Source organism: Cebus imitator, unplaced genomic scaffold (genome assembly GCF_001604975.1).
Source record: "Cebus imitator isolate Cc_AM_T3 unplaced genomic scaffold, Cebus_imitator-1.0 Scaffold319, whole genome shotgun sequence".
NCBI lineage: Eukaryota > Metazoa > Chordata > Mammalia > Primates > Cebidae > Cebus > Cebus imitator.
This window is the reverse complement of record NW_016107634.1, coordinates 1,505,540-1,520,402: the sequence shown is the minus strand read 5'-3', so window position 1 is coordinate 1,520,402 and position 14,863 is coordinate 1,505,540. Positions and strand designations below refer to the sequence as shown.

Sequence of the window (14,863 nt, the reverse complement as noted above, 5' to 3'; positions counted from 1 at the left end):
TATGGAATTGACACAAAGGAAGGAGCTGTGCATGCTGCAGGAGCTCTAGAGTTGACTGCCTTGTATTTAAGTCCTCTACTTATTAGTGGCATAACCGTATGCTAGGTCTATGTATTAGTCCATTTTATACTTCTATAACGACTCTACCTGAGACTGGGTAATGTATAAACAAAAGAGGTTTAACCACCTCCATGATCCAATCACCTCACACCAGGTCCCTCCTTCAATACTTGGGGTACAATTGGAGATGAGATTTGGGTGAAGACACAGAGCCAAACCATATCATTGTCTAAATTCTCTATAGCCCCAGTTTCCTTGTATGTAAAATTGGATATAACAGTAACTATTTCACAGAATCTTGTGAATATTAAGTGACACCCTGTGTGAGCAATGCACTGTACTTTACTGGAAACACACTAGGCTCTCCATAAATAAAAACTATAATCACTATCTATTGCAATCATCATAATTCTCCTTTTGTCTGAAAAGGTGTTAAGGGAAAAATATCTACTTTAAGAAATTCATTTGGAAGGAAGGAAATAGTCTTTCAAATACTGTGTATTTACCAAGCATTCTTGCCTATAGTGCTTCATTTTATCTTTATAACAATGCTATGGTGTATTCACTGTCAATTCTAATTTAGAGAAGACAAATAGGTATCACTCTAATAAGAAAAAGGCAGAATTAGATCTCCCAACTTCAAGTACAGTATCATGGATGGAAAATAAAACATAGGTGTTGAAAGATGTTTTCACAAGCAGAATAAAAAAGAAATAAAAACTTGAGACCAAACGAAGTACAAATGTTTTCTTCTGATCAAGAGGAACAGAATTCCCACAGGGCACCCCATGCTGCCTCTTCTGGCCAAGTACAAGGGCAGTAATCATCAACCTCGTCAGGGGGCCTCAGAGGGGAGGGAGCCAGTCCCAGGCCAGCCTATGGTGGGATTCTGCCCCCTCACCTGTCTCAACACAGTTAAAAGTCTCCCAGCCTAGCAAAGCCCTTCCATACAGTGTTGCCATGCTCACTCCTAAGGGATGCCAGAGCCCAGACCACAGGCAGAGATGTTGGGGGAGCTTCTTTTACAGTATCTTTAAAAGAACTAACAAAAGAATCTATTTAGCAGCAGAGAGAATTGAGAATGCTGGGAATATCACTTTCCTGACCCCTTTTTTCCCATTTAATAATCAGCTGCCAAAAGCTGTGTCCTGCACACAGCTGAGTCTTGCACTTAAACAGCTTCTGTTCCTTTGATCTTTAAAGATGAATTGTCAAACATAAGAGAGTGCTAGGCGGCTTTCCAAAAAAGAGCAGCAAGATGGCAAAACTTTTAGAAATCGCTGGGAAGAAAGAAAAGGAATTGAGGTTATCGAAAGCAGGGATATTGAACAAGGATCTAGTAACTGCAGAATGTGGCTTGGTATGGACAGCAGGAGGAACTGGCATTCACCCCCTGACTCGCGTGTATCACGGACATCTCTCTGTGTGTTCCCATCTCTGCTCATCCCAGAAACAATTTTAGAATTCCCCGTTTCCAGACAAACTTAAAGACTGGTTTACCTGTACTAAACAGGGCTTCACAACACCCCTCATTTATGCATCTGATTTAAAAAGCAACAAGTAACAATTGCCAGTTGAACAATAACTGAAGATACTAGAATGTTCTAAGATGATCATTAGGCAATGTCATCTGTGGCCCAAAGGAACCTCTCAGCTCCCACTTGAGCCTCCCATACAAGCCTCAGCTCCTGCCTCAGCTTTGCTCTGCAATCCAGTGACAAATAAATACCAGAAGCCTGCTCCACAGGCTGCACCATCCCCCTAACCCATGCACACAGCTGCCTATAGAGCCGCAGCACCCCCACAGATGGGTCCATCCTGGAAGAGATGCTTATCCTTGCCATCTTCTAATTCCACAGTGAGCCATCATCTAAGGGGACCACTGAAAAACACATACGGCTTGGAGAAGAGTTATTTGCCCTCTGAAGAGTTCTCTGCTCTGACATTTTAGACAAAGCTGTTAGCAGAGAGAGACTCTCATTTCCAAATTTCTTCATTGTTTGCAGATCAATTATTCCTGCAGAAAATAAAAAGTGACTGTTAATTTCAGTGAGGAGAGACCAGACTCTCTGAACAATGGTGTAGTCAACAGTCCTAATGTTAGATTACCCTTGGCAACTTTTTTCTCCATAGAGTGGCATCAATGTATCATCTAGCCCCATAGGAGAGGGGGGAAATTCAAACGATAATACCCCATCACATTCTGGCATTCCTGCACATTGTGGTAGATTTGCTCACTACATGCCATGCAAGACCTTTGAAGCTTCCCTTCTTGAATTCAGAGGTAGAATCTGGAAAGTTAAACACCCATTTTCCAGACTTTTTTGTAGCAGAATTTTCCACATGACCAAGTTTCTATCAAGCAGGCTTGCTTAAATGAGATGTGGAGGTAGAAGTGACCAACTAGAAGCAGCGGCCAAATGTGGGGAGACTGGATATTTCCACAAGAAAGGGGGCAGAAATATCTGGTTTTGGAGGGACACCTGTGGTGGACTTTCCAGTGTTCAGTTCTAAGCATTATATGTGCTGAGCAGACAGTAAATGCAGCAGAAGGGTTTCTGCTAGATCAGTGACATGTGGTGTGAGTAGATATTTCTCCTGGATCTGTTGACTTTGGCTGCATTTATTCCTGGTCTTGCAGCATCCAAGCCAGATCCTTGGCCCTCCCGGAGAGTCTTTGAACTGTTTAGTACCCTTGAATAGACCTCTTTTGCTTAATAAGCTAGAGTATATCTAAAAGCTCTTGACAGATACAATGTTTTAACTAATTTAATTAATCTATATTAATTAAACTCAATCTCTTTTCCTCAGAAATTAGAATCTCAAGTGTCCAACACAATCATTCACCCATTTATCCCTGCCAGACTCTAATAATCTTCAGGCAAATTCCAGCTACAATCCTTCAGTCAAGAAGGATCCTTTCCCAGAGTAATACTGCCTCCATCCCTGGGAAAGCTAAATTCCAGATGTGTACCTTTCAATTTTTATTTCTGCATAACAGCATCAATATTCTCTTTGATTCTCAGTATAGAATATCGAAATAGATAGCTACAAGGTCTCCTCAGATTAAGGATTCCAGCCAAAGGAAATCTTCAAACAACGGTTTCCAAATTCACATCTAGTATCATTGAAATTGCAGACTGAGGCTACAGTGTGGAATTTGCATGACATTGACATAGCAATAGGAAGGATTGCTTCTATACCTCAAGAGGTAATGCTGTTACAATAGACGACGATGAATTTTAAGGAAATTTTTAACCAAAATCAGTGGGATATTTAGTAATTCCCTGGTGTTTGGTTAGCAACTCTCAAATTAAGCCTCCCCCTACCTCCTAATCAAGTCACTTAATCTCTTAGCCTTATTATTACAAATAGAGTAGCAAAGATATTCTCCAGCCTTCCTCAATTTAATGCTGGATATTAGCAGACTTGCTACCATCTTTATGTCATTCTAAAATTTAAAGAGTGTGATTTTTGAACTGAAAACCAAGCAGTTTACATATTAATTCATGGCCATTTCCAGCCCCCCCAAAAAGAGGTCAGAAACTAAGCAAAGAAGCTCTCTAAAATAGAAAAGAAACAAAAATCAAACAAACAAAAACAGATCCTGATCACGTTTAATTAGAATAATAAAGACAGAAAAAGAGGGCACTTTCTGACGATAAGCTGAGTGACTAGATTATACGAAATATATGAGCCACATAGCCACGTTTCAACCAATGACAGATCACATAGAGAACTATGGTTCCATTAGGGTACAGTGGAGCTGAGAAATTCCTATCAGTTATTAGTAGTGGAAGGCAGCACATTACTCACATGCCCATGGTGATGAGGATGTAAATAAACTTACTGCACTGCCAGTCTTGTAAAAGTGTAACACGGACAATTATGTACAGTACATAATACTTGACAGTGACTATGTTACTGGCTTATGTATTTACTATACTGTACTTTTAATCATTATTTTAGAGTGTACTCCTCTACTTACTAAAAAATAAAAATAAAGTTAACTATAAAAAGCCTCAGGCAAGTCCTTCAGGAGGTATTTCAGAAGAAGGCATTGTTATCATAGGAGATGACATATTACTCTTCCTGAAGACCTTCCAGTGGGACAAGGTGCAGTGGCAGAAGACAGTGATGTTGATGATCCTGACCCTGTGTAGGCCTAGGTTAATGTGTGTTCGTGTCTTTTTTTTAACAAAAACTTTAAAAAGGTTTAAAAAATTAAAAATGTGTATGGAATAAAGATATAAAGAAAGAAGATATTTGGTATAGCTATACAATGTGTTTGAATTTTAAGTGCTATTTTAAAAGCGTCAAAAGTTAAAAAAAGTTTATAAACTAAAAAAGTTACCGTAAATTGAGGTTCATTTATTGTTGGAGAAAGAAAAATATCTTCTCATAAATTTCATGTCGCGTAAGTGTATAGTGTTTACAGAGTCTATGGTATTGCACACTAATGTCCTATGCCTTCACATTCACTCACTGTTCATGCAGTGACTCACACAGAGCAACTTTCAGTCCTACAAGCTCTGTTCATAGTAAATGCCCTGCAGAGATGTACCATGTTTTCTTTTACACCATATTTTTACTATACCTTTTCAACGTTTGGACGTGTTTAGATACAGGAATACCTATTGTGTTACAGTATCCTACGGTATTCAGTACAGTAACAAATTGTATAGATTTGCAGCCTAGGGGCAATAGACTATACCTTACAGCCTAGGTACACAGTAGGCTCCACATCTAGTTTTGTGTAAGTGCACCCTACGATGTTCACACGAGAATGAAATCACCTAAGGATACATTTCTCAGAACATGTCCCTGTTGATAAGTGACACGTGATTGTAATTAAACTCATAGTTTGACAATTACTGATTTTCTTCATGACTATAATGCCCTTTAATCATCACTATAAAAAGTCCTTTCCTCCCACTCTCATGTTTGAAATAAGGCAGAAAAAATGACATCAACAGAGAACAAAACCAGGAACTGACTCTACTACCAGAAAACAGGATGAACATGGGTAAGTCATTGATTTTCTCTGTCCTCATTTGTTACATGGGTATAAGATCAGACATTAGGCAAGTTTCCCAGAAGCTCTACCATTTAAAGCTTCTAGACATAAAGATTCATCTAATGAATATGACAGAGTTTCATGAGTTTATAATACCAAGGGGCAGCACTGTGCAATTAAAAAGGCAGTGGGTCTTTTTTATCAGTCTGACTTTGAATCTGAATCCGGTTTCACTGCTTACAAGCTGTGAAACCTTGCATGAGTTGCTTAACATTTCTGAGCCTATGCTTTTTCACACATAAAGCAGGATAAATAAAATGTATGCTTAGAGTTGCTTTAAGGCTTAAATTAAATGACTAGGCACTCCTACCCCAGTGCCCAATTCAAAATTAGTGAGTTCCCTACTTCTATCTCCTTCACATATTGAATTAAAATAGGAAAAAATGTTGATGATGTACTCTTTCCTGGAGGAAGAAAATAATTTATAAATTCATCATTTTGAGAAAAGTTTTGTTAAATGACTACTGCAGTTTCCACCCAAAAGGAAGGAAATCAGTATATTGAAAAGATATCTGTACCCCAATGTTTGCTGCAGCGCTGTTAATGATAGCTAAGATTTAGAAGCAACCTAAGTGTCCATCAACAGAGGAACAGGTAAAGAAAATGTGGCACATATACACAATGGAGTACAATTCAGCCATGAAAAATAAGGAGATTCCGTCATTTGCAACAACATGGATAGAAATGGAGATCATTAGGTTAAGTAAAACAAGACAGGCACAGAAAGAGAAACATTGCATGTCCTCACTTATCTGTGGGATCTAAAATCAAAACAAACCCAAGGACATAGAGAGTAGGATGGCTATCAGAGGCTGGGAAGGGTAGTGAGCAGGGGGTGGGATGGTTACTGGGTATGAGAAATAGAAAGAAAGAATAAGACCTACTATTTGATAGCACAGAAGGGTGACTATAGTCAATAATAACTTAACTGTACATTTTAAAATAAAGAGTGTAATTAGATTGTTACTTAAAGGATAAATGCTTGAGGGAATGGATACTACATTCTCCATAATGTACTTATTTCACATTGCAGGCCTGTATCAAAACATCTCATGCACCCCATAAATATATAAGCACCATATATCCAGAAAAATTAAAAAAAAAAAAGATAAAGTTCACCTTCTCCTATTTCTTTTTTTTTTATGTTAATGGACTGTAGAAACTTTAAAATTTAATTCTAAATTTCTTTTAATTGACTATACTTATAATGTATAATATGTTTTTTTTCCCATTTATTTATTTTATTGCATTTTAGGTTTTGGGGTACAAATGAAGATTGTTGCATAGGTACACACGTGGCAGTGTGATTTGCTGCCTTCCTCCCCATCACCTATATCTGGCATCTCTCCCCTTGCTATCTCTCCCCAGCTCCCCACCCCCCACCATCCCTATTAAAACCCATGGAGGTTAGTTTATACCTATGTGTGATTTAGGTGAGAAATCAGCAGAATACAAATGGAAAGATAACATGAATTTAGAGTTAGCCAAATCTTAGCACTGTTGTTTATTAGAGATATGCCCCTGGTCAAATAAATTAAACAGTGTTCCTCCGTTTCCTTTTTATAATACCCACCTGCAAGAATATATGGGACTTTATAAGTTACTATGTGGAAAACACCTAGAGCAATGCATAGCAGTTGAAATGGAATAATGATAATGATAGTATAGATTCCATTCATTATTATTTTCTTTCCCATTGATCAGAAGAATGTGATCTAACTTAAAGTTAGAGACTTGCAAAGGAATAGCTACAGTATCTACCCCAGGTTATTTGAGAAAAATAGTACGAAAACATATACAACTTAAATATGCCACTTGTAAAATATGCCATGGAATGTGTATGTGTGTATGAGTGTGTGTGTGTCCTCTAAGAAAATTTTCTATCTGACACATATTCCTGGCTCAACTCCTACAATAAGAATATTCTTTTTGCCAAGCTCAGTACTTCACACCTGTAATCCCAGCACTTTGGGAGGCTGAGGCAGGTGGCTCATTTGAGGTCAGGAGTTCAAGACCAGCCAGACCAACATGGTGAAACCCCATTTCTACTAAAAAGACAAAAAAAAAAAATAGCCGTAGGTGGTGGCACATGCCTGTAGTCCCAGCTACTAGGGAAGCTGAGGCAAGAGAATCACTTGAGCCCAAGAGGTGAAGGTCGCAGTGAACCAAAATTTTGTCACTGCACTTCAGCCTGGGCGACAGAGCGAGACTCTGTCTCAAAAAAGAAAAAAAAAAAGAATATTATTCTTTTTGCGAGTGCCTCAGTGCCAGAACAGTATTAATAAGGCTCTCCACTGTTGAGATGGAAAAGATTGGTTAGTTTTAACAAAGGCATGTCATACACAAAGGGAAGGATGAATTTTAATGACCTATAAATTGCATAACTGGTAGTTTGAAACATAAAACTCACTCAGTAATCATATTTTAAATTAATTATATATTATAATTTATTTACACATAAATATTACAGAATGTCTATCCATTTGAAATACTTTTACTGTCATTTTTTCAAGCTGAAAACCTGGAACAAACTAACCCTTCATTACCTGTTATTAGATGAGGTACTGTAAAAAGATGAAATATACACCAGTTCAAGTATTTAAAAAAAAATTCACTTATTTACCAAATATCCTTTAGAGTTCTTTCTTAATCATGTTCTCTGCTTTGTCCCATTTATTCCAAACTTTTCAACATTTTCTGTGTTCACCCAGCCCCGCCAACTTCTACCTAATCATGTCCCCACTTTTTCCCCCTATTATTAAGTTGAATTTTCTCTTTCCCATAGGAAATAACAAGACAGTGCACGTGTGTGTGTGTGTATGTGTGTGTGTGTGTGCATGTTGCATGTGTATGCATGTGTGTGTGGTCTCTTATCAATGGATTCTATACTAGAGCAGTTGTTCTCAATTTTGGCTGCATCTTAAAACCTTCTGAGATGCATTTAAAATTTTTAAACTACTGATGCTGATTTGGTTAGTCTGTTTTATGCTTGGACACTGGGAATTTTGCAAGTACCCACAGAATCTTCTAATGTGCAGCCCAGGTTGAGCACCACTGTGCTAGAATGTGGAAGCTTCTTTAATTTCTTTTCCTTTCAGTTCTGTATTTATGCTGAATATTTTGGTTGTACAGCTGGATTAAAAATAAATTATTTTGATGACAGTAACTCTGAATTCTTCCATTTTTGGGAATGTTTCCCTTAGTAGATATGGTACTGATTTTGCTTAGATTTATGTGGTTGTCTCTGGACAAGTGATATTTGGAAAGTTGGCACAAGTACTCACTGCAGTCACCCCAGCCCTGCTTTATGTGTTCCAAAAACCACACGACAACAGCAGCGATTTCCATGATCTGGAAAGGGCAGCCTGAATCCCAGATTCACCATCTGCAGGTCCAGCCTGTACCTGGCCATCCTGAATCTGCAGGTAACCATTTCTATGGACAACGCCAGCAGAGGCCAAAAAGCCAGGCCTATGAAAAATAGAGTCCTTTCTGGCTACCAGCAGGAAACCAGCCAATCTCCCTTAGCTTCTGAAAATTTTGTTTTCCTGTTTTTATTCATTATGAACATTTCTTACATGGTCATTTTTCTGAATTTCTCCTTATAATTTCTCTGACAGTATGAATTTTCAAGACCACCTTAGAGTTAAAATATATGACTACAGCCCAAGAGGGTATTTGAATTTAGAGTTCATGGAGGCCTATTGTATTAGTTGGCTACAGCTGCCATAACAAAGTACCCCAGATTTGGTGGCTTAAACAATAGAAATTGATTGATTGATGGATTGATTGATTGACTGATTGTCTTGCAGTTCTGGAGGCTACAAGCCTAAGATCAAGGCATCTGTAGGGCTGGTTTCTTCTGAAGGTTCTCTCTGTGGCTCATAGATGGCATTCTTCTCCCTCTGTCTTCACACAGTCTTCCCTCTGTGTATTTCTGTGTTCTAATCTCCTCTTATAAAGACACCAGCCACACTGGATTAGGGCCTATCCTTGTGGCTGCATTCTATATTAATTAAAGACTCTGACCCCAAATACAGTGACATTCTGAGGTACTGGGGGTCAAACCTTCAGCATATGAATTTGGGGAATCACAACTCAGACCATAACATCTATGAAATAAACGATATTATTTCCCTCAATTGGGATCCTTCTATGTATGAATCCATGGCCATAATGAATGTTTTCGCCCTCTCCAGCAAGAGAGCAGAGCGTGAATTTCTGAGTGTTATTTAAAAAGTCTGTGATGAATGTAGTTGGTAATCAAATTGAACTCAAAAAAATATAAAGGCTCTGAAAAGAAGTGCAGAACCCATTCATTATGCAGTGAATAAAAGGAAAATGTAAAATAATTTTCCTGATTTTGTGAAAACTGTATTTCAGATAATCTGGGGGAAGTTTGATTTAAAATTATCTCCTTCATGAACATTCTGAGTTTGTTTTTTTGTCGGGATACAGTTCCAATTAAGAGCTTGGAATATATGGTCAGCACATAACAAGTGTCTCAGCTGGTTTCTTTTGCTATATTATTTATTTGGCTTAGGAGACTGTACCAATCTCCTCATCTATGCAGAGGACTTCAGTTTGAACTCACAGACTGCCTGCTTGAAAGTATTTTTGTGATTCTCAGTATAGAGGACTTCCTCAGTCACTTCCTTCAGGTATTTCACCTAACATTTCCTTCTGGAAAATGTGGGTTTTCCAGATCTTGCCCGAGTCCATTGATCCATCAGAATTGTGGTATAATGGAAACAACTTACCTTGAGGCTTGGGCTTGGTCAGTTTGCCACAGGGCTTGGAGATGGTGACCGTCTTCTGGCATTCAGCATTGTGCAGGGCTCGCTTCAGACTTCCAGTTCTGGTCTTTAGCGCCGTATTCAGGTCACACTCTCCCCAGGCCTGGAACTGGTATTTGCACTCCGCTAAAGGCAGGGTTGAACCAAACAGAAATTCTTGAAAGATCCTACTGTACTTCCATGATAACAAAGGCACACTATTATTTGTAACTTTTTGCATTGAAATAATCATGGATGCATGTGCAGCCGTAAGAAATAATACAGAATGTATGCATGTGTATTGAGATCTGCTCAATTCTATCACATGTGTAGATGCATATAATCACCATCACCATTAATTTATAGGACAGTCCCAACACACCAGTGGGTCATTCTTTATAGTCATGGCCTAGCCACCTTCCTCCCTCCCCACCTCCTTAATCCCTGGCAGCTCCTAAACTGTTCTCTAGCTCTACCACTTTTCTAGCTTAAAAATGTTGCATAAATGGAATTCTACAACATGTAAACTTCTGAGATTGGCTTTCGTTTTTACTTAGCATAGTTTTCTGAAGATCCATCCAAGTTGTGTGTATTAATAGTCTGTTTCTTCCTATTTCTGAGTAGTATTCCATGGTACCAATGTACTCCACTTTGTTTAACCGTTCGTCAGTTGAGGGACATCCAAGTTGTTTCCAGCTTTGGGTTATTGCAAATACAACTGCTATATAAATTCATGTATAGGTTTTTATGAAAACATATGTTTTCATTTCTCTGGGATAAATGACCAAGAAACTGCATGGTAAATGCATGTTTCATTTTGTAAAAAACTGCAATACTTTTTTTCTACTGTGGCTGTATCACATTACGATTTCTATTGGCAACATATGAGGGGTCCAGTTTCCCTTCATCCTCACTAGCATTTGGTCTTGTCACTATTTTTTATTCTAGTCACTTTGATAGATGTAGAGTGATATCCCATTATGGTTTCAATTTCTATTCCATAATAAGGGAAAGATGTTGAATATATTTTCAGGAGTTTATTTGTTGCCTATATATCCTCTCTGGTAAAATGCTGTTAATGTCTTTGCCCCACTTTCTTATTGAACTGTTAAGTTTTATTTTGTTTTGTGTTTTTTGTTTGTTTGTTTGTTTTACTGTTGAGTTTGATAGTTCTTTAATATTCTCAATATAAGCCCTTTAAGATAGACCTTTTAAACTTTTTGTAAGCGGGTTTTTAAGGTGCCCATATACAATGTAAGACCAAATGTACCTGATCTCCATCACACTTTTATAGAATTTATCTATCTCCATTCAAATAAAAATAACCCAAAGATTATAGAGGGAGAAAAGATAAACATGTATACACCCACTGTCCTTCCTCACTTGCCTATGGGCCACAGTGCATTTCCACAGAACACAGGGAGAAGATTTCAGGCATCATGTCCTACCACGGCTAAGAAAGACAAAAAGTGTGGATTGAGGATGAAAGAGGTTATTTGAGGGTTCAATACTAGATATAAAGTTGCAAGTGTTGAGAGATCCTGTCTCAGATAGATAGATCAGGCCAGTATAAGAATGACTCTAGTCAGTGGGAGAAGGATCTATGAAAAGTGGTTATGAGCATCCCTGCTGGACTCAGTAAGTGAATCTGTGAACCTGTGTGGAGGGTAGGGAGGGATCAAATGAGAGAGAAGGCCTGAAAGTGACAGGGAGAGACATGGAGAAAGAGGAGAATAAATAAGAAAAGGGGAAAGGAAAATCAAAGGAACATAGAAATAGAAGAAAGGAGAGAGAAGATAGATCAATGAACATTATTAGGAGAAATCAAGGATATATTTTATGTCCCTTTGGAAAGGCAATGGTTTTCAACCAAGGATGATTTTGACCAGCAGGGGACATTTGGCCATAGATAGTTGGAGATGTTTTTAGTTTTGACATATGGAGTGGGTGAGGGATCCTCCTGGAAACTAGTGAGTAGAAGCCAGGGATGCTACTAAATACCCTAAAATTCACAAGACAGCCTCTACAACAAAGAATTGCCTGGCCTGAAATGGCACCAATGTCAAAGCTGAGAAACACGGGTTGGGAAAGATGTCTGGTCTCTTTGTGTCTGATAAGATAAAGTTATTTAAAATAAAAATTCAACCTTAAAAAGATTGGTGGAAACATCTGAGAATTATCTCAGAGTAGGAGATTAACTCAGTAGCTTGAGGATTACCTCCAAATTGCTTTTTCCAGTTGCAGGGGATCTTACATCTCTGGGTCTTCATGGTTTGCTTGCACTCGGCTCCAGTCCGAGTGCCCTCCCGCGTGCCCAGCCCACAGTCTCCACTGGTGGGCACACACACGCTCCACTGCCATTCTCCACAGTCAGACTTCTTCACTTTTTTTTCTGAATGAAAGGAAGAAAACCTAATCAACACACAGAAAACTCCTTAACTTCTAGATATAACCAAGTTCATTCCTGAACACCTTCATTGCAGGATCTATGCTTTTTATCTCTATCCTTATTGTCTGGTGAATAAGAGAAACATGATAGATATTAACCAAATGATCGAATCAATGAATGATCAAGAGAAGAGAGAAAGAAAACTGAGAAAAGAGCTAAAACTAATATTAATTTAATTCTGTCTTACTATGTGCCAGAGACTGTGTTAAGTGATTTAGTGGCATCTCCTTTTAGAAGCAAACATTTCTGTAAAAGAAGAGATGGTAAAAAATAGGCTTAAAAATCGAGAAAATATTCTATTAAAAATAACAGTTGTCATCCAGGCGTGGTGGCTCACACCTGTAATCCCAGCACTTTGGTAGGCTGAGGCGGGCAGATAACGAGGACAGGAGTTCAAGTCCAGCCTGACCAACATGGTGAAACCCCATTTCTATTCAAAATAACAAAAAAATTAGCCGGGAGTGGTGATGCATGCCTTTAATCCCAGCTACTCAGGAGGCTGTGGCAGGAGAATTGCTTGAGCATGGGAATCAGAGGTTGCAGTGAGTTGAGATCATGCCAGTGCACTCCAGCCTGGCAATAGAGCGAGACTCCATCTCAAAAAAAAAGAAAAAAAAAAAAAGAAATAACAGTTGTCAAATGAGCCATTTCAATGCAAGTTACTATTCCTTTCTCTGTCTTGTGGAAGGAATGACATCATACAAATGTGGTGAATCACAGATTTAAACAGACTCCCAGTTCCACAGCCTGCTTATGACTTTGGGAGTGTCATAGAGAAGGTGCTTTATCTTCTCTGTGCCTTTGCTTCCTCCTCTGTAAATCTGAGATTAAGGAGAAAAACAAGTTGGAGTGCATTTTTTGAGGAATAGAGGTAATATAAGTAAAGCACCTGATTGCTTGTCAGTGTGCTGTACACAGTAGCTGCTAATTTGATCATTATATTAATGATCATCAACGTTACACAATCCAGGACTTACAATGGGAGAAAAATAAGACAGCATATTTCTTAGCTTCCTCTAAATAATTAGAAAAAAAAGGGAAGATGGAAGGAATAGAGGAACAGAAAGGGAGGGAGACAGAGTAAGAAAGAGGAAGGAAAAGCAGGTAATTGGGTTAGATGGACATTAATCAATGAAGCCTCTTGCCTTCAGGACCCTACTGCTTACCTGGTTTCTCTTTCTTTCCTGCTTCAGCATTATCTACAGCTGCCAGTATGAAAATGAATGCCAGGAAGACAGCTGCAAATTTTTGACGCTGCTGCTGGTACTGTTGAGCCTGCATTCTAGGAATAAACAGAGAGAGAGAAGAAGGTGGCGTTAACCTAAGTCAGAGAGGAAGACTCATTGAACCTCTTGATGAAAGGCTCCCCTTTCCATTTCTGGAATGTTAGATTTCAGGAACACTCAGATCAATTATCTTGGGTAGAATTTTATCTTTTCTCACCAGCAGCCACTGAAATAAGTGCTCTTCTGCAATCAATCACATATTCACCAACAAAACGCAACAGTTCTCCACATAAGACTTCACAACTATTTGCTAAGTATGACTCAGAAATTAAGGAAGCAAAAGAACTTTGAAGGCATGCACTTGAACACACTCCTATAGTCTTGCTGATAGCATCATTTGGTAATACCAACAACTATAGCCATCTTCAAAATTCTGACAATCTTAGAAACAACCATGGCAATGGCATTACAGTACACAAGACCAATTTGAGTAGACATAATGAATGAATTATCTATACAAGTATATGCTTACTCTTTCTATCTAGATGTATATATATATATATATATATATATATATAAGCCAATATTCTGCCCTTTTTAAAATCATTGTCACAATCATTACTATCATCTTATCATTTCTCCCTTATTTATTCATCTACCAAAGAGTGAATCCCAGAAGTAGAGCCGGCACACCTGTGATACATATCAAACACACTTATAAACTCACATGTGTTAAAGATCCTCTAATCCTAGGATATGGTGAAGTATTTGCACTTGCTCATAATAGAAAATGCTCACATTTGATGTGAATCAAAACCCCAAGATATCATTAGAAAGACTCTCCTAGACCTTGACCTACAGCAGCCTAGTGTCAATATGGTCACTTGGTCGAAACACCATTGAGAAAATCACAGCCCAAGCTCCAGGACAACCCACTTCCCAATGGCTATACCAAATCATGGCTGCAGCAATTTGCCTGGCAGTTATTGAGCTCCATCTACTGCGCTAGTGGTGTTTTATACTTCATATAAAAATGATAGTAATGACCTATGATCATCACCTGATAATTTTTTTTTTTACAGAAGTGGTAACATTAGTTTAGGTGTTTTAACATTCTCTTTAGTGTGAACAATAAAACTTTTCATGTATATAAGGGATTGAGATTATTCTGTTCTCTAATTTCTTTTTCTCATTCAAATATATCTATGAAATGATATCCTTGCCAGTGAATTTTCTCCTTTTCTGTGGCACTGGATAACCTGTCTCTTATTAGTGT

The 14,863-nt window shown here is 38.3% G+C and overlaps 1 protein-coding gene across 3 annotated transcripts in view; it reads right to left on the bottom strand.

Annotated features, from left to right (window-relative positions):
• PTN (pleiotrophin) overlaps nt 1-14,863 on the bottom strand; it is a 114,214-nt gene that overhangs the window by 13,044 nt on the left and 86,307 nt on the right. For 2 of the 3 annotated variants that reach the window (XM_037729857.1, XM_017504300.2), the window contains exons 2-4: nt 13,528-13,643; nt 12,131-12,304; nt 9,898-10,059 (exon numbers count right to left, since the gene is read on the bottom strand). In XM_037729857.1, the coding sequence (XP_037585785.1) occupies nt 9,898-10,059; nt 12,131-12,304; nt 13,528-13,642 (451 nt within the window). In that variant the 5' untranslated portion in view covers nt 13,643. Of the gene's footprint in view, nt 1-9,897; nt 10,060-12,130; nt 12,305-13,520; nt 13,644-14,863 lie in introns of all 3 variants that reach the window. The other variant, XM_017504301.2, reaches the window with a different exon arrangement.